The sequence below is a fragment of the Ambystoma mexicanum genome, chromosome 5q (genome assembly GCF_040938575.1).
Source record: "Ambystoma mexicanum isolate Mex_15411 chromosome 5q, UKY_AmexF1_1, whole genome shotgun sequence".
In the NCBI taxonomy this organism is placed as follows: Eukaryota; Metazoa; Chordata; class Amphibia; order Caudata; family Ambystomatidae; genus Ambystoma; species Ambystoma mexicanum.
In genome coordinates, this window is record NC_090933.1 from 616,849,039 (window position 1) to 616,870,741 (window position 21,703).

Here is a 21,703-nt window from a genome sequence, read left to right on the forward strand (position 1 = left end):
TGCGTAGGTAAATATATTAATTCATAAAGATTCTGTTTCTCTCAAAAAATGGTGAGTCATTCTCATAGCTTTTTTCGTTAAGTAGAAAAACCAATTTAATTTAAGATTAATCCATGTTCAAATTGGTTCATTTGTAGCAAAACGGTTCCTAGGTCAACTCTCAAGGTCAACTCTCAACGTTATCTTCTTCTTGGAGAAAACCAAGTAGGAAGATTTAACAGACCACACTTGGGTGCTCACTCACCCATCTAGCGTAAGTGATGGCAAACATGAAAGTCACCTTAATGGTGAACAATCTTAATAAACAGGAATGAAGGGGCTCAAACAGAGCGTCCATTAAAATGGTAACACTCATTTGAAATCCCACGCCAGGACAACAAACAGGCATAGGGGGCACATAGTAAAATGATCCCACAGGAATTGCAGGACCGTGGGGATCGTGAAAAAGAACCAATGACTTATCTCTTGGTAATGTTCTTTAAGATGGACGTTGCTCCCACGGATTCCTCATCTATGATACCCATCTCCCAGAACCAGCTGTTCTTTAAAAATGTTGTCCACCGCCAGGAGGCACAGGGTTGTTTTGCACCCACACTCCTCTGCAACCCCACCGCCTCTAGGCGCCACACGGATATATATATATATATATCTCACACACACACACACACACACTCTTTTCCCAAGCAATTGTGAGGCTGAGGGACCCAGACCTAAGTGTACTGGCTATCCCAATAGGGGCAGGTAGGGAGGGCGATGAAAAATCCATGGCAGGAACGTCCATCAGAAAGAACACTACAGAGAGTTAAGTACCTTGTTCTCCTAATGCACTCCTTCCTCCAACGGATGCCTCATCTATGATAGACTCCCAAAGCAGTACAAGGACCTGGAGCAAGGACACCAACTAAACCAGAAAACTCTGAAGTACAGCTCTGCCAAAACAAGTGTCCTGACGAGATAGAGAATCCAAGCAGTAATGCTTAGCAAAAGTGTGGAAGGAAGCACACATAGCTGCTTGGCAAATATCCAGAACAGGCACTCCTCATTAAAGAGCCATGGTGTCGGCCAACCCTCTGATGGAGAGCCCCGAGACATTTAGGGACCCCCTTTACGGCCAGATCAGAGCATTCTGAGTTACAGAGAAAGGCCCATCAACACTGCGCCTGTTTGGCAACAGCCCTGCCAGCTCAGGCACCAGCGCAATCAATGAAAACTTGGTCATCAGACCTGTTCTGCCTTGTCCGAGAGACGTAGAGAGAGGCCCGCACCGGATTCAGCCGAAGGAAGCGCTCGTCTATATTGGAAGGATGAGGCAAAGGAAAGAAGACAGGTAGATGGATCTTTTGAGAGAGATGGAAATCAGAGACCACCATCAGAAGGGAGTGGGGGTCTAACTCTCAATATCGCCTTCCCCTGGGGAAAAAAGTAGGGGGGACTTACAGACAGAACTTGGAGCTCACTCACTCATCTAGGGGAAATTATGGCAACCAACAAAAATCACCTTAAGGGTGATCAGTCTTAAATAACAAGAAAGAAGGGGCTCAAACGGAGCACCCATTAAACATGTCAACACTAAACTTAAATCCCATGCTGTAAAAACAAACTGGTTTGGGGGAAACATATTAGAAATTAGCCCTCAAGAATTGAATGATTGTGGGGATTGTGAAAAAGGACCTGTGCTCCGTTGTCCTCTTGAAGACCGGAATTACCACAAGATGCCCCTTCACTGTACCAATGTGTAGGCCAGTGTGGACCAAAGACAGAAGAAATTCAAACAAAGAGGAAGTGGAGCAAGAAAACGGGTCCAGAACCCTCTCTGGCACCAAGCCGAAAATGTCTGTCACCTTCAGGAATAAATGGACTTGGTGGTGGATCTTCTAGCAGAAAGGAGTATGTCCAGAATGTCCTCCAACTAATCCCACTCCCCATACCTAAGCCTTTCAGCATCCAGGCATGAGGAATTAGGCTGCAGAGGTTTGGTTGCAGAACTCTCCCCTCTGAGTGGGAGAGGCGGTCTGTCCTTTGGGGAAGACACCAGGGAGGGCAAATGGCCATTTTCAGCAACTCCAGGTACCACATTCTCTGGGCCCAGTCCAGAGCGATCAATAGAACCATGGACCCGAACAGACGCAGACTCCTGAGAACCTGAGAAAAGACAAGGATCAGCGGGAAAGCATAAAGTAGGTCAAAGTCCCACTCGACCATCAAGGCATCCCCAGAGCTCCGTGATGAGGAAATTCCCTGGAGCAGAAACCCTGGACTTCCTGTTTACCTCAGCAGTGCCCCAGTGGGAGATAATCGCTAGAACCTCCTGGCACAGCTTCCACTTGTGGGAGGTTGAAGATGGTCTTCTCAGTGCATCTGCTAGCAAGTTCTTCTTGCCAGCCAGATGAGCCGCCGTTAAAGACATGCTCTCCTCCTGAGCCCAGAACCACAATCGCATTGTTTTTTCTGCACAGATGCAAGGAACCACCACCACCCTTATTGTTGAGATAATGCATGGCAACCGTATTGTCCGTCAGGACAAGTACTGTCTTGCCCTTCAGAGAGGGGAGGAAGGCAACCAGGGCCTGTCTGATCGCCCTCAGCTCCAGCAGAATGATGTGCTCCCAGGACTCCAATGGGGACCACAGTCCACTCAGCATGAGGTCTTGTAGGTGAGGGCCCCAGCCTTTCAGGCACATATCTGTGACTAGACGAAAAAGCGACCCTTTCGGGAAATTGTCCTTCACAGACAACCATTGTAGGTCTCCGAACACTCTCTCCGAGACCAGAAGACGGCCTTGTAAGGGGTCAGAAAGGCGATACAGACAAGTAGCTAGAGTTTTCTCACAAGTAGCCATTTTATTAAATAATAAGGGTGAGATAACTGACTTGCTTTCCCTAACCCAACAAGGATTTCCCTACATGTCTAACTGAGACTAAAAGAAAACACTCTAATATCAAATGGTATCTATCCGTCACACTTCTACATGCAACGCAATCATACCGGTATCATAAGGCTGTTTAAACACAATTAAATAACAGTTATAGTCAAACATAGTCCTTGCAAACATGTATCCTAGTAACCAGGGTTGGATCCCTTTCCCCAGGATTAATTGAGGACGTTTCAAAACAAAGTTCAACTCAAGAACGTTCTTTTCAATATCAAAGTTCTGCTCCAAATACAACACAAACGTCTTCTCATTACAGTAGTCTTTCACTTGACACATGGATAGTCTTATTGCTAAACAGGATTTATTAATCTTCAAAATGGTAACTTTTTATAAACTCTTGCTTGATAAACCAAAAAGACTGTCTTCACACTTCCAGTCAGTATTCAAGGTAATTTCTCTTCGTTGAAGAATAAGCGCTTTCACATTTCTTCTTCATAAACAAAGTTTTGTCAGGATGGTTTTACCACAGTTCATCATAACACATTAGTGGACTTGCTACTTTCCTTCCACCACAACCCTCTACCACACTGCAGTACTTCAGTTAACGGCTTCCTGTCCACTACCCTGCCAAGACTAACCACTAATAGTCCCTTTAATAGTATACTCGCCTGCCAGGATAAAGCTCCTACCACTACTACAAATACTTTGTGGTGAGGTTTGCTTCAAACTTTCCACACTTAGATCCTCATTGTGGAAAGTTAATTTTAAAAAACGGCTTCTTGGAAAAGTCTTCGACTTTCAACAACAACCAATGAGGTTCACAACTTCTTCCACAAGGTTACAATACACATTGACATTGGTTTTCCCACTGATTTGTTTGCGATATGCAATGCAGGTTACATTCCTCTACCCCCTTATGGGCTCCTTCTATGGGCTCCTTCTACAACACCAATTAGGTACTGGTAATGTTTCTTTTTCAGGTATCCCTCATTAGAAAAGATGTATCCCCTTTTATATGTAATTGCCTTTCTTTGGCTTAGGCAATGCTAGTTATCTTCCCTTTCAGGTAATCTCCCTTTTTGTAGATTACTTTCACTTTGTTCCAATATTGTCCCCTATTTACTTTGGCAATGGTGGTTACAATATTGTGTCACTCGGTCTCTCTCAACATTAGAGTTATGCCAAAATTGCTTTAGTTCAACAGTTAATTGTTCAAAAGGGTTGATTTGAGCCAGTGGTCTATTACGGAGTGTCCCAGGGTTACCTAGCGAAGGCCACCTTACCAGTGTTTCCTTGCGCTTCCATTGAACACGCTGCTGCAATAACTTCTCTTTCATTGGGACTGTTTGGGTGACGGACAGCTCTGGTAGCATTCCCTTTCCTTGCGACTCATGGAAAGGGACCCTTCTTTACTCCTCACATACTCTGAACGCCACCCACCTGAGTAGGATGTAGAATTCAGAGAGCTTCTCTCTCCTATGGGACAGCTAGTCTCAGCACCGCTTACCACTGCACGTTCTCTGCATTCATGAGTCCTGACTCCTTCTACTCTCTTTGCACTGCGTCCCTCTGACGAAATAGTGGCGGTTCCGGCATCCTCTTTGTTCTACTTCTGATGCTTCCACTGCTTCTTCTTCATGGCCTGCATGTGAAGGTGCTTAAATTATCTAAAAGTCCTGATCAAATGTGGGTCATTATAACCACTAGAGTGCACAATACAGTTCTGCAACTCTCAGCCCCTCTTCTTCGTGTCAGTATTAAGAGCATTATGTGACTTGAAGTCCCTAATGTTCTTATTCTTTTTAACATCAAAGTTTTCAATTTTACAATAGGCCATTAAGATTCTATGTCAAGACCGGAGTCAAGCATATGCTGAAACTCTTTAATGCCACTCCTCATAATAGCTTCTTCAAAACTTAACTTTTATCTGTTTAACACTTTTTTTTTTAACAGTAAAACCTTTTAAACCAAACGTCAAGCACCCGGGACTACCAATCCCCATAAGTCCTCAGTGTCTCTGTAGTTTTGAACCTTGTCCAACAACCAATCCTGGACCAGCACAACTGTTGCCTCATATCCTGCCTGTACTTCCTCTCTTTCTTTGCTGCTTCTCATGCAGAGAAGTCACCACTTTTTTTGCTCTATGTTTTAGACGTGTCGGCGTGGAACTGCGCTTCAGGAAGCGGCAGCCGCCGCCTTTTCTGTTTAGTTTGCCTTAGATTAGAGGGATCCAGGGAGAGCACCGGGACCGCGAGTCATCTCACTCGCTCTGTGCAACCAGTGCTCTCCTCGGAACGTTGCAGTTCTCCGCGTAGGTCCTTTCCGACTACATAGCAGCTTAGAGGAAAGGACCTAGAGTTTATCCCGATCACGAGGGGTAAGATAGTTATCGCGCATGCACGCAAATTTTCCGTGCACGGAAGGAAAGAAAAAGCATTATAAGGGTGCCGGCGATCAGCTACAGTCCACGGGGAAAGATGCCTACTGGAGCCTCTCTCCTACATTACCTCTGCAAGGCATAGAGCTTAATAAAAATAGAGCTTAATAAAAAGAAGAAAAAAAAAGAGAAAGGGGTTTGACCTCTCCTCAAAGTCTAGGCATGGAGGAAAAGAGCACCACTCCTGACTATAGCGAGGAGAAGCTGGAGGGAGACCGGTATCTGTCACTCAGTTTTAAGAGGGTCCTAGCAGACTCTCTAGCAATAGCTGTTTCTCAAGGAGTACAGGCCATACAAGAGCGCTTAGCAGCTCTAGAATCCCTCATCACTTCAACAGCCCCTAAGAAGAGGATGAGAGGGCTCAGCCCAGGTGAGGGCACATCACAGGGCCTGTACAAGAAACAGGCAATGGCGCATAAAGGGTTGGATAAGACCCGGAAGAGCACCCCCCTCTTCTGCCCCCCCGGGGCAGAGAACAGGGGTCTAAAAGATGCCCCAGGAGGTGGACAACCCCTTTGGCAAGCTGAAAAATGCCTTCTTAAGGAGATCAGTGTGCAGAACCTCTTACCCCATGGGACCTTAAACACAGGGGCAGCTGAAGAAGGCGATAAATCCCCCTCCTCCGAAGAAGAGGAGGTGGTTGAGGAAGTCCTCATAGAAGAGGATAAGGTGGACAATAGCTGAAAGGGACCCCAGGGTACAGAGGAAGGGGACGACATGGAGGACATGTTCGACCCAGATGGTATTAGGCACCCAAAATTGACAGAGTGGCTGCCATCCCCGAGAGTGGCGAAGTATATGGCGCAGCGCATTCATAAACCTCTGGGGAGAGAGGTGCGTTTCAGAATGAGAGCGGAATGCCCCAGGACGCAACTCCCTAGTAAGGTCATGGACACACCGGAGCTGGGCGCCAAGATGGTCACCTTCGCGACTAAGGCCACAAAGGATGTAAGGAGAGGAGTAAATCGAGCCTGGAAGGCCTGCCAGACCAAGGTGCTAGAAATGGTGGGACCCCTCGCAACAAAAAAAAAAAAAAATGTACTTGCCGTAAAGGACTAATGACACAGGGGAGCCAGTAGACGCGGCTATGCAAGCCAGCTGGGCGCAGAGAGCAGTATGCTTTCTAGGTAATGCCAGTGTGCCCTGTCCGCACAGAGGCGCTGCAGTCTATTACTCAAGATCGACAGTAAGTTAGGAGACCCCGCTAATTATGAAGCAGGGGAGGCAGCCCAAGGCATGTTGTTCGGTGAAGCTTTCACAAAGGAGATGTCCCGGTTTATAGGGACCTACACAGCGCTGGAGAAAGCCCAGACCTCCATCCGCAAGATATTCCCAGATGGGTTTTCACTGTAACCGGTCGCCATAGAGGCCGGTCGGCCGGCAGTTTCAATGTAAGACGGCCTCATGGCCCCAGGGCACAATACTGGGAGAGAAGGCAGCAGGATGCCTTTTTCCCCTCCAGAGGAAGACGTTTCTGCTGTGGGAGAGGGCAAAGGGGGCTTCTGACAACAAAGTGCGCCCGGCGGTAAGTGCGCAGACCGAGAGCTACCCCAGAGTTCGGGGGTGAACTGTATTGCATTTAGAGAAGTGGTGTGCAATATCAAACAATGCTTGGGTTTTACAGACCGTAGCAGGTTTAAAGCTCGAGTTTGTAGGCTCTCCTCAGCAGACACATCCCGTCACGTATCAGGATGACAGGGGAGGAGGAGATGCTCCCCGAGAGAGAGAATTACTAGCGCTGGCAGGCTGAAAAGGGAGCGATAGAGATGTGTCCCACTGGGAGCCCTGGATTTTACACCAATATGTTTCTGGTGCACAGGAAAGGGAAGTCGAGGCCGGTTATCAACCTAAAAGAGTTGAACCGCTGGCTTGTATACAGATACTTCAAGATGGAGGGGATTCACCTCCTCGGGAACATACTTCGCAAGAGAGACTGGTTAGCAAGGTTAGATTTAAAAGATGCCTACCTGACCATTCCTGTAGCTCGGAAAACACAGACATTTTTGCCAATTATTCTGGAAAGGACCAAGCTGGCGCTTCGCGTGCCTGCCTTTCAGTCTAACATCGGCCACCTGGGCTTTCACGAAAGTGATGAGGCCGGTAGCAGAGGCCATCAGAGACAGAGGGATCCGGATTATTATTTACCTAGATGATATCTTAGTGCTAGCACAGAACAAGTCATCCTTGGCAGAGCAGGTGCTCTGGGTGAGTGCACGGTTGTCGTCCCTCGGTTTTCTGATCGAGAGAAGTCGAGACCATCCCGAAAGAGCAGATGGAGTTCCTGGGATTTGTGGTAGGCACCAGGAAGGCCACATTAGAGTTAACCCAGCAGAAGACGAAGGGAATAAAGAAGAAACTGAGGATAGCGATTGGGAAGTTGCATATTTCGCTTCAGAGTCTAGCGAGAATAGTAGGGCTTCTGGCAGCCTCCATTCATGCAATTCTTCCAGGGCCCATGCACTACAGAGTGCTCCAAGGGTTGAAGATCAGGCATCTGCAAGGAGGTGTGAGGTATCATCAGATGGTGCCGTTGGACGAAGAAGGAAGAGTAGAGTTGAAATGGTGACTGCAGAACATGGAAGCCTGGAATGGCAGGGCCATCTTTGGGGACATGCCAGAGTTAGTGATAGAATCGGATGCAAGCAGGTCCGGGTGGGACGCCAGATGCGGTCTGCTGCAAACTGGAGGAAAGTGGTCAGAAGAGGAGCTAGGACTACACAAACTGCCTAGATTTTTGGCGGGGTCTTTCGCAGTGAAGGATTTCGCCAAAGAGAGTGAATGCTGCATTCTGCTGAGGGTGGAACACATCTCAGCGGTGTGATACATAAACAAGCTAAGGGGACCAAGGTCAAGAATGATAGCAGAGATAGCGAAAGACTTCTGGCACTATTGTCTGCAGAAGAAACTAGTGATGGCAGCAGAGAATCTACCAGGGAAGCAGAATGTGGTAGCAGACTGGAACTCCAGTTACCTGGAGGATTCCAGCGATTGGAGGTTGAGCAAGCCAGTTTTCTCACAATTACAGAGTGTGTGGGGCCCAGTTGAGATAGACTTCTTCGCCTCTAGGTTGAAGCCGCAGGTTCCCAGATATTACAGCTGGAGAGTGGACCCAGAAGTGATAGGGACAGATGTGTTTCTCCACAACTGGGCAGGAGCGCTACACTATGCCTTTCCCCCGTTCATCATGCTTGCGAGGGTGCTAGCGAAAGTCCGCCGTGAACGAGCAGAGATAGTGGTGGTGGCGCCTTTCTGAAAGTCTCAGGTGTGGTTTCCGATGCAATTTTCTTTGGATTTCCCAAGACTGGGAAGCAGAATTTGTATGCGATCCGAGAGGGCAGGTACATCCCCTGGCACAGGCAGGGACCTTTCAGCTTCTGGCTTGCAGGATTTCAGGCAACGATGGGACTTGCCGGGTCTTTCGAGAGCAGCGGCAAATTGAATCAGGGACTCATGAGAGCCTTCCACCCTTAGGAGCTATGACGCTGCATGTGCCAAAAGGGAGGAATGGTGTGCCCAGCAGCGTGTTCATCCCGTTTCGGCATCTATAGTGCATGTCATAAAGTTCTTGGCGGAGCAGTCCGAGAGTGGGCGAGCATTTCGCACGCTAGGAGTGTATCAGTCATCAATTTCTGCAGGTCACAAGAGATGTGAAGGCTGACCTGTCGGAGAACATCCGGCAGTAGTAAGATTATTGCAGGGAGTGAAAATGCACAAGACGCCAGCTTCCAGGTATTCTGTGCTGTGGGATGTTAAAGTGGTTTTTCACCTCTTTAAACAGTGGCCAGGGAATGACCAGTTATCAGTACAGCGGTTGTCTGGCAAGTTAGCTATGCTTTTGTGCTTAGTGTCATGTAGGAGAGTCTCTGATTTGAACGCTTTAGAGATTAACAAGAACGTATTTTATCCAGAGGGAGTAACATTTCAGATTGTTCAGAGGACAAAGAGTGTGTCTACAGTCATTTCATATACTTATTTCACTGACGAGCCCAAGCATGTTGCATCAATGATTATGAGAGAGTGACGAAAGATTTAAGCCAGTGGGAGTGTAGCAGCTGCTGATAGCGCACAGGAGGCCTTTTCATGCGGTAGCTTCAGCCACCATAGCCAGGTGGGTTAGAGAGGTCATATAAATAGGCAGGCATAGACTTGAGCATCTTTGGGGCCCACTCAGTCAGGGGAGCGATGGCATCCAAAGCATTTGCAGCATGCACTTCTTTGCAAGATATATTGAAGTCAGCAGATTGGTTTTCAGAAGCTACATTTAAGACCCTTTATTTTAAGACATGTCTCTACTGTAGCTAATGTAGTATTAGAAAGCTTTGAACAAGCATAATGCTCGCCTACGGTCTCGACATAGAATGAAGATTACCCAGGCTATTAGCGCCGGGAGTCTTGATTTTATTAAAGACACGGAGGCGAGCATTACCCCACCTTTATACGCAGGTTGGGATAGTCGCATGACATGCTGTTGATATATTTCTGTGACATGTATGTTGCTATTTTTTGCTGTGATGTGATTACATTTTTAGGAGCTGCGTATTCCCACCCTAAGTGTGTGCTTTGTTTGGGTCCTAGGTGACGAGACCAAAAGTAAGCCAGCCGAAGGGTGGCAGATAGCAGGTGGTGTCTGGACAGACTATTTGGCCGATGGTCGGATGAAGGACCCAAGTTGGAGGAAGTTCCATGCTGAGGATGTCTTTGGTGGACTTTGTTTAGTTGTACTATTACTGCAAGTTCATCAAAGAAAGAGGAGGAAGTACAGGCAGGATATGAGGCAAAGGCTGTGCTATTCTAGGATTGGTTGTTGGACAAGGTTCAAAACTACAGAGACACTTAGGACTTAAGGGGATTGGTAGTCCCAGGTGCTGGAAGTTTTGGTTTAAAGGTTTTACGGTTTAAAAAAACAAAAATAAAAAATGGTTAAACAGATAAAAGTTAAGTTTAGAAGAAGCTGCTACGAGGAGTGGCATTAAAGAGTTAAAGCATAATGCTTGCCTCTGTGTCTTTAATAGCATCAAGACTCCCAGCGCTAATAGCCTGGGGAATCTTCATTGTGGGATCATTAAGGAAGTTGTTTAGAGGGTTCTCCCATTTCTCCTGACCCGAGTCCCCTCCCATGTCATCCTCCTGCAGAACACCACCCCCAGGGTCAGGATCAGGTAGTGGCTGCCTTTCCCCCTGGCCACATGAAAAGGGTCTCAGGCAAGATCTTTGAGATGATCACCTCTGATTCATTGCAGTCTGAAGTTCATCCCTGAAACGGAGACCACTCCAGGCTCAGGAGCCACTGCAGCAATATCATGCCCTGCCGGGGCAAGATGCACAGTGCCACAAGATCCAGCATGCGCAGAAAAGCAGAGGCTGGAACAGTTTCCATAGGCCGGTAAATCTGGAACATCTTTAAGATGTTTGCAACTTTGTCCTCAGGTGGAAAACCTGACCCAGGCGAGTGTCAAAGACTGCACTGATAAATCGGAGGGACTCAGACAGTGAAACTGAGACTTCTTGAAGTTCAGGCAGAAACCCAAGCTGTGCAATAGGCTGCATGTTCGGTACAAGTGAGCAGATGTTAAGCCGGGTGAGTCAGTCGTCGATGAATGCCTTCTCTTCTTAGGAGAGGCCTAAACGGAGGACTTTGAACTGGAAATTACAGTTCTTTCGGAAAGCATCCCATTCCTCTGGAGTAGCGGATTGGGTAGGAAAAGGCGCCTTTGGGGCCTCTTCCTCACGGCCCTACTTGGAGTGGTGGCTCCTCTTATTTGAAGCTGAAGAAGAGTGATGCCGCAAAGAACCAGTGAGCCATCTCCACCTCTTACGGTGCTGCTTCTTTTTGTCCTTTCGGGACAGGGGACTTTTCCTCTGTGCCGCGATCTGCGCCCACAGCACCTGGTGACCTCGAACGGGTCGGCTCATCACCCTTCTCCTTGTGGAAGTTCTCAAAGTGCATTGGGGGACATCAAGCGGCACTCACCAAGACAGTAAAGGCATATACGGTGCAGGTCCGATACAGATATCCGATGCCCACAATTCATGCAGTGTTTGAACCCTGAAGACCTCACCAGATTCAGCATCACAATGAACGAGAGACTTAAAAACAAATTTGCTAACAACTAAGCTTAGAATGGTGTTCCAATAGTGAGCAGAGTGTGCAGAAAAAAGGGACTGAGGTCACAAGCCTCAACGTCATGTCCGGCGCTGGGCAACCCCTGGCGACGGAAAAAGTTTATGAAGAGCAGCTGGCGCTGGGAATCCGAGGGAGGAAGAATTCCATTAGAATTAACCCTGTTCTAGAGTTCTCTTGAAAATGGAAATAGCTGCAAGATTTGCCTTCACAGTGCCAATATGAACCCCCCCCCCCACCAGGCCAGAGAAAGCAGAAAATCCATAACAGAAGATGTGGAGAAAGAAAAAGGGTCCAGATCCCTCTCCCGGCACACAGTTGAAAACCTATGTCACCTGGAGGCATAGATAGATTTTGTGGTGGGCCTTCTAGCCGTGAGGATCATGTCCACAACCTTCTCCAACAAATCCCATTCTTTATAAATTAACCCTTCAGTAGCCAGGCATGAAGTTTCATGTTGCTGAGGTTTGGATGCAGGACCTACTCCTCCAAGTGGAAAAGGAGCTCAGTTTAATGCGATGGGTGCCAGGGAGGTCAGATGGCTATGTCCGGCAAATACATTCTCTGGGCACAATCTGGAGCAATCAAGATCATCGTGATCCCGAACAGATGTAGCCTCCTTGGAAGCAGCAGAATGAGCAGATCGGTAGGAACACAAAGCAGGTCAAAGTCCCACTCGACTGTCAAGGACCCCCTCCCCTTGAGTTCCCTACCAAGTGAAATCCCTGGAGCAGAACCAACTGCCCTTCCTGGTCACACTAGAAGTAAACAGGTCCACTGGAGGAGCACCCCAACAGGAGAAAAATCACCTTCAGAACTTCCTGGCAGAGCGCCAACTCATCAGAGGCCAAAGACTGCCTGCTCAGTTAATGCGCCTGCATGTTTCCCTTCCGACCAGATAGGCTGCAGTCAGAAATACGCTGTTATCCAGAGCCCAGCACTACAACAGCATTGCTTTTCTGCACAGAGGCAACAAGGCCACACCACCCCGCTTGTTGGGGTAATGCATGGCTACAGTGCTGTCTGTCAGGACCAACACTGGGTTGTCTCTCCCCTAGGGGTTGAAAGCGACTCCAGCAAATTGATGTGCTCCCGGCTCTATGATGGGGACCACAGGTCACTCACTGTAAGGTTTTGGAGGTGAGCACTCCAGCCTTTTGGGCAGGTATCTGTGACCATCATTTGGGGCCAAGGTTGCCAAAACAATCTCCCTCTCAGAAGGTTGTCTTTCAGGGACTACCACTGGAGTTCTACAGACACTCTTGCTGAGAACTGAAGAAGGTCCGACATCCGCCCCTGAAACTGAGACCATTGTGAACTCAGAAGCCACTGTAGCAACCTCATGCATAACCGAGACTCTGGGACTACCAGGATGCAGGAGGCCATAAGACTTAGTAAGCACAGAAAAGCAGAGGCAGGAACCTTTTCCTGTGGTTGGATGACTTTGACCATCTTGCAGATGTTCACCACTCTGGCTTTGGGTGGGAAACCCCGGCCCAGCCGAGTGTCCAAGTCTGTTCCGATAATTCTGAGGGACTAGGACAGCGAACCTTAGGGACTTCCAAGCTGTGCAATAGACTGTACGTCTGATACAGAGGTGTGCCGGTGTCAGGTCTGATGAGCAGGCTTGGACAAGCCAGTCATCGAGAAACATGAATGCTTTCCCTTCTGAGTCAAGCAGCTTGGTGAAGCCCTGGTCGCTGAAGAAAGTATTAACAGCAAAACCTTGAAAAGGTATTGACCTTTCCCACCTTGAATGGTAGGTACTTCCTGTGCTTCCTGTGGATGGCCACATGGAAGTAAGCATCCTGGCGATACAGGGAGACCAGTCCATCTTTTAGATCCAGGGCCTGAGGCCTCCGGACCAGAGTGACCATCTTTAGTTGTCATTGGGCAAGTATGAGTTCAGAAGCCGCAGATCCAGGGTCTCAGACTGCTATCCATTTTTGACACCAGAAAATAGTTTGATTACCAACCCTGCCTTGCTCTGATCAGGGTACCCTTTCTATTATACCTTTCGCCAGAAGCTGACTGATCTACACCAGCAGGAGGGATCCGGAGGCAAGGATTGGTGACCTGGAGGGCGAAGAGCAAAAGTGAAGCAGTACCCATGGTGAATGACCTGTAAAACCCAGGCATCGGAAGTGGTAATCATCTAATCCTTGCCACACTTGGAATATTCTGCCTCCCACAAGGCTCTAGTGTAGGACGTCCACTTCAGATGGGCTCTGCGTCAGGGACTGTCACCTCCTACATATACACCCCTGTCCCTACCCCTGTAGGGACAACACTGTCCTTGTTTGCCCAAGGAGACTTGACCAGTTCCCCTTTCACTATAGAAGGCGAAGGGGCAAAATCCCCTGCCTCAAGGGCTTGCTGGACGCTGCTGCTGGACTGCTAATCCCAGAGGCCTGACATTTTTGCAAGGACTATTCAGCCTTAGTGCCAAGTAGGTTATACCATCAAAGGGCATGTCTAGATGTTTTTCCTGAACGTCTGGAGCAAAACCTGACGTCCTGAGCCAAGAAACCTCTGCAATACCATTCTGGTGGCCATAGTTCTCTCCACGTAGTCTCCATATCCAGACCAGACTGAAGAATCTGGCTGGACACTTTCTTACCATCCTTAGTCAAAGCCTCAAGACCCTCAAGCATCTCCCCTTCAGGGTTATGCTCAGTGGCCTCCACAATGATGGACCAGAGTCCAAAGGAGAACATGGTTAGGATTCAGAAGGTGTTCACACACCGGAGACCCAGGCTCGGAATGTCGTTGTATATGAACGAGAAGCACAATATTCAAAATAACAGTGTGCATGGAAAAAAGGAGGGGGCGATGAGCCTCAATATATTCTAGCCGAGAGTCCATGTCCAGTGCGAGGCACATAGAGGTGTCATGCACAGCCGACGCATAGCTGAGCTTCACCCTCTGGCAACGGAAAAGTTTCTGAAGAGCAACTGCGCTGGGAGACAGCTATCAAAGGTGAGGCATTCGTGGGTGGAAGGAGTCCGTTTTAGTAGCAGGTGGGGTAGCTTAGTAGTAGTATTAGTTGTATGGATGAGGGAGTAGTAGCATCAGGGACAAAATAGTAACAACAAAGGGTGGAGGAGAGGCTTAGAAGGAGGGCGAGGCATAAGTGGGGCAGAGGAGGAGAAGGACGATGCAGCAACTAGGAGTGAAGGTTGGTGGAGTTGGCAGGGGGAGAGTAGTGAAATTTAGACAGAGAAGGTGTTCTACATTTAGGTCTTCACCTCTATTGGAAGTAAGGACTTATACAGCAGCATGGAACCTGCAGTAAATACTAACCTGGGGAGAAGGGATGCCTGGGATAGGGACAATTAGTACTTTGTAGATGAGAAAGAGAGAAGGATGGCCACTGAATCATCTCTGCGACTCAAGAGTATTTCTTAAGCCCTCTGTGGTAGGGGGTGTAAGATGTAATTACTACTGCCTGAAAATGTCTGTGGTGCAGGGGAGAAGATCCTGCCCAAGAAGATCCCTAGGAGGAAGTGGGGAAAAAACTGCACAGTCTCACCCCGGCAGGGGTTTATAGAGAGCACTAGGATAAGAGGGATACAAACTGCCCTCTGTTGCCTTGGTAGGAGTGTGTCATGGATACAGATTCCCTTAGGAAAGCTCAACTTCTGCATTATTTGCCAAGGCCAAATAAAGCAGCACGGTGGGGGCTTTAAATACCTTAAGACTTTCAGTGTACAGACATTTTCCACAGCGCGACAACCCAGAAGCTTTGTCCATTCGACATCAGGTGTATTTAAAGTATGCCCCTTTCCACTTGATTTTATTTACTCCTCCATATGGAAACGGTTACCCGAGAATCTCCCTATTGTGTCGTTTCATCAAGTTTTGTGGCTATTCCTTTAACAACTCCCCACAAAGAAGAGATAATGGTGTTGACCTAATTCCTGAATTTCGTCTCCATCTCTTCACACATATTGGTGATGTGGCAAGATGAAGCATTTCAGGAGCAAAGTTGTATCATAGAGCTGGACTGTAGACTACATGGAGGAGTATGTAAGGATAGTAATCCCTAGATAACATTAATAACCTAATTTCTTTTTATTTAAACACAATAAAAACCGATGTAACGTAAACAGGCAAAGAATGAAATACACACCTTCACTGTGGAATCCCAAGATGCTGTATATAACCTATCTTCGTGCCAACAGATCTTGCTTACTGCATCATCATGTCCCATTAACGTGTCATGTCGCCTTCCAAATGCTATAGAATAAAAATATCTGAGATAAAAAATAAAATTAAAACAATATAAAAAGGGGGTTAGGTTATTGTCACTGGCCGCAGGAGCTCATAATATCAATAAATACAGAAACATATAAGCATTTGCAACTGCGTAGTTAATGTATCACTTTTAGAAGTCCAATTTAAAAGACGACAGAAGAAGCCCAGGGCTTTCTTGACAATCTAGTGCTCATTTTACACAGTATTTTCAATATGAAATCACAACTGTTAAAGTAAAGCTAATCTATAAACCTGATACGCACACGTTATTGTCCCATGAAGAACATATTGCAGTTGAATCCTCTGGTAAGATTAAACAGGAGGATAAGGCCTAAAAAGAAAATAATAATATATAAATATACAATGTTTGATGACATTTATTCAAATTTGTTTAAACAGAGCATAGGACAACACACATTTGGACACACTACAAAGGAGAATTCCATTTTCCTCAGTATTTTCAGGTCAAACAGGTGTGATTTCTTTTTAGCATACTAACCACTTTGTATTATCAGAACTATATCATGATCAGAAAAATGCTGAATCACAGGAAATAGGTTGGTCAAAATGTACCACCATTGGAATATTTTGATCTTTTTGAATGCTCCCATGACACTTTTAAAGAAGCACTGACATGGCCAGTAGGTCCGTTTTTATTCTCATTAAAGTTACAATCTTAAATGGCAGCTGTATCCATATTCGCGCAGGCCCAAGTACTGCCCGATGTATGCCAGGTGCTGCATCACATGCTTGGTTACAGTGTAACCCCTGACCACTTCTTTTATCTTACTTAACGATCTGCTCTTCTGAATGGTAAAGGGGTTTTGCATAGGTACCAGGCATGTGGCATCAAACGGTAGGTGCCTAAGCATGCAGAACCCTTCACACTCCACATGGAACCCTGGCTGCCGCCTCCTGCTGTATTCATGGTGGGAGAAGGGCGAGTGGTAACAGCAGATTTTTTTTTTTGTATTTGTTTTATTTGTAACGCGCACCATCCGGCCCGCAGGCATTAGGGTGCAACTTGTGCGGAGTTGCATACAGAGCATAAAGATACAGAATTTTAAGCACGGGCGACTATTCATACATAATAATCAACCAGTATATCAATATACATAATTTACAGAGCAAATATTTTACATGAGGCATAGAGACAAGTGTACAGCAGGCGATAAGTGGGCCGATGCTAGTGGGGCAGTGGTGTGCAGAGCGTGTTTCAACGCTGATTGAAAAGCCATGATTTTGTTTTGGACTTGAATTTGTTAAAAGACTCTTCAGATCTAATGGTGATGGGGAGGGCATTCCATAGCTTGGAGCCAAGGACAGGGAAGCTTGTGCCCCCCGCTTTGTGAAGTTTGAACCTAGGGATCGATAAGCAATAGGTCTGGGCGGTTCTTTGAGGTCGGGTAGGCGCATGGCGGGATAGCCGACTGCAGAGGTACGGGGGGGCCTTGTTGGCCAAGCATTTGTGCGTGAGGGCGAGAGATTTCAGCAAGATTCTCTGTTTGACGCCACCCAGACAAAGACAGGCACAGATGGAAAGCTCTTCCTCAGTCTGACTGCTGAACACTGACCAGGTGTTAAGAGAGTAGAAAGTATGAAAATGAAACAAGAGGGCAGAGTGGAGGTGCTGCTTTTGCTGCATTCAACACAAGAAAGAAGAGTTTCAGAAACGTTTCTGTCCCACATGCTTCTAAGCACTTTACAGGATGTCGGCTGAGTTGTCCCTCAGAGATCAGTATTACTTTCCACGTATCACTTTCCAAAATCCTTTACTCTCTTCGCTTGTGTTGGCTAGAATGTCACCAGTCTGCTCCTACAGCTATATCCATCTTCTAAACAAACACGTCCCTCAAACCACATCAGAGCAACCTTAAACAATTGCCTCATAGAAACATACACCTTCACTTAAATTGCAAACTTGGCAATGAGCTTCAAAAGGGAATTCAGAATTGGTTGGTTGCCAACAGTGCAAGGCTGTGCTTGTTTGAGACTCTAACGACACGTGTTGACATTCCCAAAGCAATGAATACGCCTTTAATTCAATAATTACAAATCCCATCCTGACTCGCCAAAAATCGGGTAAGCAAAATTGTCTAATTAGCTTTTAATTGTAGAACACCACTCTCCTCCGGGATAACAAAATGTTTCTATTAGATGCAAACTGTTCAAGGGTCCCTGAATGGTCGGTGAAATGCACAATAAGGATTTTATTCTTTGTTGAAAATTCAGCGCCTCTGATTGGCTGGGGGGTGGTTAGCAGTATCTAAAGGAATACAAAAATTGACTAAATTACTGAGTGAAAAATAAAGGAGAAAATTGTGAGGATAGGCAAATATTTAATATTTAGGCAGATGAGGTTTTGTCGCATTTCTTGAGTCCATAAATGTGTAGGGAATGGTCATTTTTACTAATAGCAACTTTTGGTTTAATATTTGCATGTCTGCCCGCACTGCCTTTTAACCTTGTATGCGTTAAATCCTTAACAATTAAGACTTCTTGACAGTTAAACAGATGCCCAGAATATTGTCAAAAAGAAAACCTGATGGGTGCCCACGAACATACAAAATAATGCAAAATATTCGTAATGGTGATTGGAATAACATCGTCTCAACACTTTTAGCTCTGATTTGGCATCTTAATGGCTTCTGGCACAAAATGCATCCATGAAGGGAAGCTGTTCTTATTCTACCTCATTTCTCTGCAGAATGTATCACGCTGGAACTTAATAACCGACTTAAATTTTTTTAACATGAATTACATCACTCTCCACAACTGACAACAAAAGAAGGCCCTTAAATGCCACAATACCTCTTCGACAGCAGTGTCTGTTAGGATCCAAAATAGTCCCATGAATTGTTTGATAGCACTGTACAGTCATGTATAGTACCCATGATTTTGGAGTTAATGAAAAACAGTAGTTTTGAAGCGCTTGATGAATTATTGGTAGTGGAATTGGTGAGACGGGAAGATTTACATGCACTGGTATGGATGCAGTATTGTGATTTTTTTTTTTTTAAGCAGAGAATGAGGTGAGAGACTTGGAGAGCTAAGCAGCTTAACTGTGCAAGGCTCGGGGACTGGACAAAGTGGTGGGTTCACAGAGTGAATATGTGATGAGTGAGGGAGAACAAGTTGTTTTACAAGAGACATCCAGACAAAAGGGAGGACAGGTAATCCAGACGACAAAGAAAGCTCAAACACGATGAGAGAGAAAACTGTGTAGGAGCACAGTGGATGCAGTGTATGGTTGCCAGTCAATTCGTCGAAAAAAATTGGTCGACCAGACAAATGGTCGAATCAAATTGGTCGAAAACCATTTCGTCGAATTTTTTTTTTTTCTATTTTAACCCTTTTTTTTTTTTTGGGGGGGGGGGGGGTCCCCCCCCCAACCCCCTTTTTTTCTCTAAAAACCCATTTTTTAACAAAACGAAAACCCAAAAAATAAATATATAAATAAAAGATTTTTTTCGACTAAATGGTTTTCGACCAAATTGCGTCGACCAAATTGCAGTCGACCAGTTTTTTTTCGACGAGTTGACTGGACACCGCAGTGTATGTGACAGTGGTCGAGTTGTGCTGACGAGATCAGAGTATGCTGGAAGAAAAACACGTGGCCAAAACATCAAAAGCCAGTATAGACCCAAGGCCTGGGGCAAGAGGTGCCTGTGTATCTGAACACTTGCTGGAGTGATCATGTTCTGGGCTCTAGCAGGGCACAATTGCTCTACACAGGCACTTGGCCCTACCAATATCCCCATCCCTCACATTAGCCATGCATGGTTTCGATAATAAAGAACGTATTTGTAGTGTGGGGTTGAATGTTGTCCTGTCCACTGGCCATAAATGAATGATGATGATCGAGTGTTGATGCAAAGTGTAACTGACAGCTCAGGAGGGTGTTACTGAGTGATTGGTGTGGGCGTATTCCGAATGTGTCAGTTGTGTGCCTGATCTGGAGCGCATAGGGAAGGTTGGTGGGCTGTCCTTGATGCATTGTATTCAAGAGTAACTGTAATCTTAAAGCAACTGTATACACGAATAAGAAAGCAACCTGGACATTGTAACAAACAGAGTTGCAGCTGGTGTGCGTTTGAGTACATCCATCCTCTTTCCAGTTACTACATTTGCTGACAAGTGGAAAGGTACTCACAAGGAGATCAAGAAAAAAGTAAGGATAGTTATGGCTGGGGGAGCAGTGAATGACAGACCGCATACCGGCCCCAAAACTGTCATCCATCTTCCAACAGCTCTGCAGGGAAAGTGATTAGTATGGACTAAGGGTTCCCAGTCAATGCTGCTCAGTTTAGCAACCTCAGGCGATACATGGGTCTAGTACTGTGCCCAGGAAACTTAATGATTGGGCCACCAGGGTTTCAAAGGAACCAAGCTTCTTCCCCCAAACTACGAGGTATATAAGCAGCTCAGCACCGGCACAGTGAACTGTGCAGTCGTCTGAATAGGGGTCCATTCAGCCAGGTTTCGGGGAAACCTTACATACCCCTGGCAATATTGTATGACTAAGCACCCATTAAAACAAGCATTGTACCCATAGATCAGACAAAACTGGCTCTCTTAACTGTCAGTAACATTAACCTGGGCGCAGCCCATGGTACTGTGGTATAATCCCCAACCGTGTGGCCTGGGGCAGTGGGGCACTGACATACAGGGGAGTGACAGTATGCACTTGACTCTGAGGGTGCAGGCCCGGCATGAGCGCGGAACATCGGGATAGCATTCGGAGCAGCTGGGATCTCAACTCTCTCCCACACCTAGTGAGAGGATGATCACGTAACAGGGTGCAAAAGCTGGGAAATCCTTGCCTCCCGGTACATTCTGTACAACAATGATGTTTCCTAATACGTGGCTGCCAGCCAAAAACTTCCCCAGTGCTTCTGAGTAGAGCTCTGTGACACACAAAACAGTTTCCCACTGAAAGAAGGGAAACCACCATGAAATGCGGGGATGAGCAGAGTCACACAAGGCATTCACTGGTAATTCTCCTAAGAATCACATTCTCAGTGTTCAAGTGCCGCAACAAACCTACATAGTGGCAGGCAATGGCATCTTTGGTGGATATGCTTCATGCTTTTGATAAACCTTCAGGATAGACCAGCATTTGAGCTTGGTTTGTGACCAACCCTGTGAATAATAAGGAACTGCTTCCAGAAACTCAGTGGAGTTATGGGCTTTTCTGTCCACGGAAGGGCACTGCAACTTGTGGGTGAAATTTGTCTGACATGCTCAGAGGGACGAATCCTGTAACCTGCATTGCGGATACTCCTCCGTGCCCATAGACTGATCTGCAAATTCTACTCCATACCTGGTATGTTGTACAAAGTCAGCAATTAACAATGCTGGCACAGACAGTGCTGTCCCCACTGTCACAACTGCCCCTAGGAGTGTCCTTTAGCTGTATGCAATAGCTACATTACCATTTTTGAACTGCTGAGGCAAAGTCATGTGGGATTGATGCACCATGCTTAGGGTTTTTTTTTATGTCTAAAGGTTAAACACAATATAACCAAAATAAGGCTAAGCTGCAGGGTTTCAAACTGCTTATCCTGCCTTAAGTGTAGGTTAGGGGTGGTGGTAGTTTTCCCTAACTGCAGGCTTTAGTTGTTTCGAGGATATTGTCGTGTTCGGTTGACCTAATTCCACATTAAGTGCTGTGGCTTGAGGGAACTGGTCAATAACTGTATATTTATGCCCCCAAGATGTATTGGGATGATTCTAAGAACTTTTCTTAGTAAAGAACATAGAAATAGGCTATTGGAAAAAGTAAAGTGTAAGCTTACATATAGATATCGAGTAAATGTTGGTTAGGGTGGGCATTAATCCCAGCTGTTAGTTGGTTATTGCAGGATCCTTGTTATTTTGCATTCTGTTTTAGATATTTGACCTTTTCTGCAACACTGCAGGAGGTACTTCAAGCCTTTTGGCATACTACTAATGTGCGAGCGTATGATGTATATGGTGCACAGGTGTGTGCTAGTTAAGTGCATGCCGGGTATA

The 21,703-nt window shown here is 46.3% G+C and overlaps 1 protein-coding gene across 2 annotated transcripts in view; it reads right to left on the minus strand.

The window, feature by feature from the left end:
• NSMAF (neutral sphingomyelinase activation associated factor) overlaps nucleotides 1-21,703 on the minus strand; it is a 2,198,666-nt gene that overhangs the window by 446,244 nt on the left and 1,730,719 nt on the right. For both annotated transcript variants that reach the window (XM_069621092.1, XM_069621093.1), the window contains 2 exons: nucleotides 15,952-16,019; nucleotides 15,564-15,687 (listed from right to left, as the gene is read on the minus strand). In XM_069621092.1, coding sequence (XP_069477193.1) covers nucleotides 15,564-15,687; nucleotides 15,952-16,019 — 192 coding nt within the window. The remainder of the gene's footprint in view (nucleotides 1-15,563; nucleotides 15,688-15,951; nucleotides 16,020-21,703) is intronic.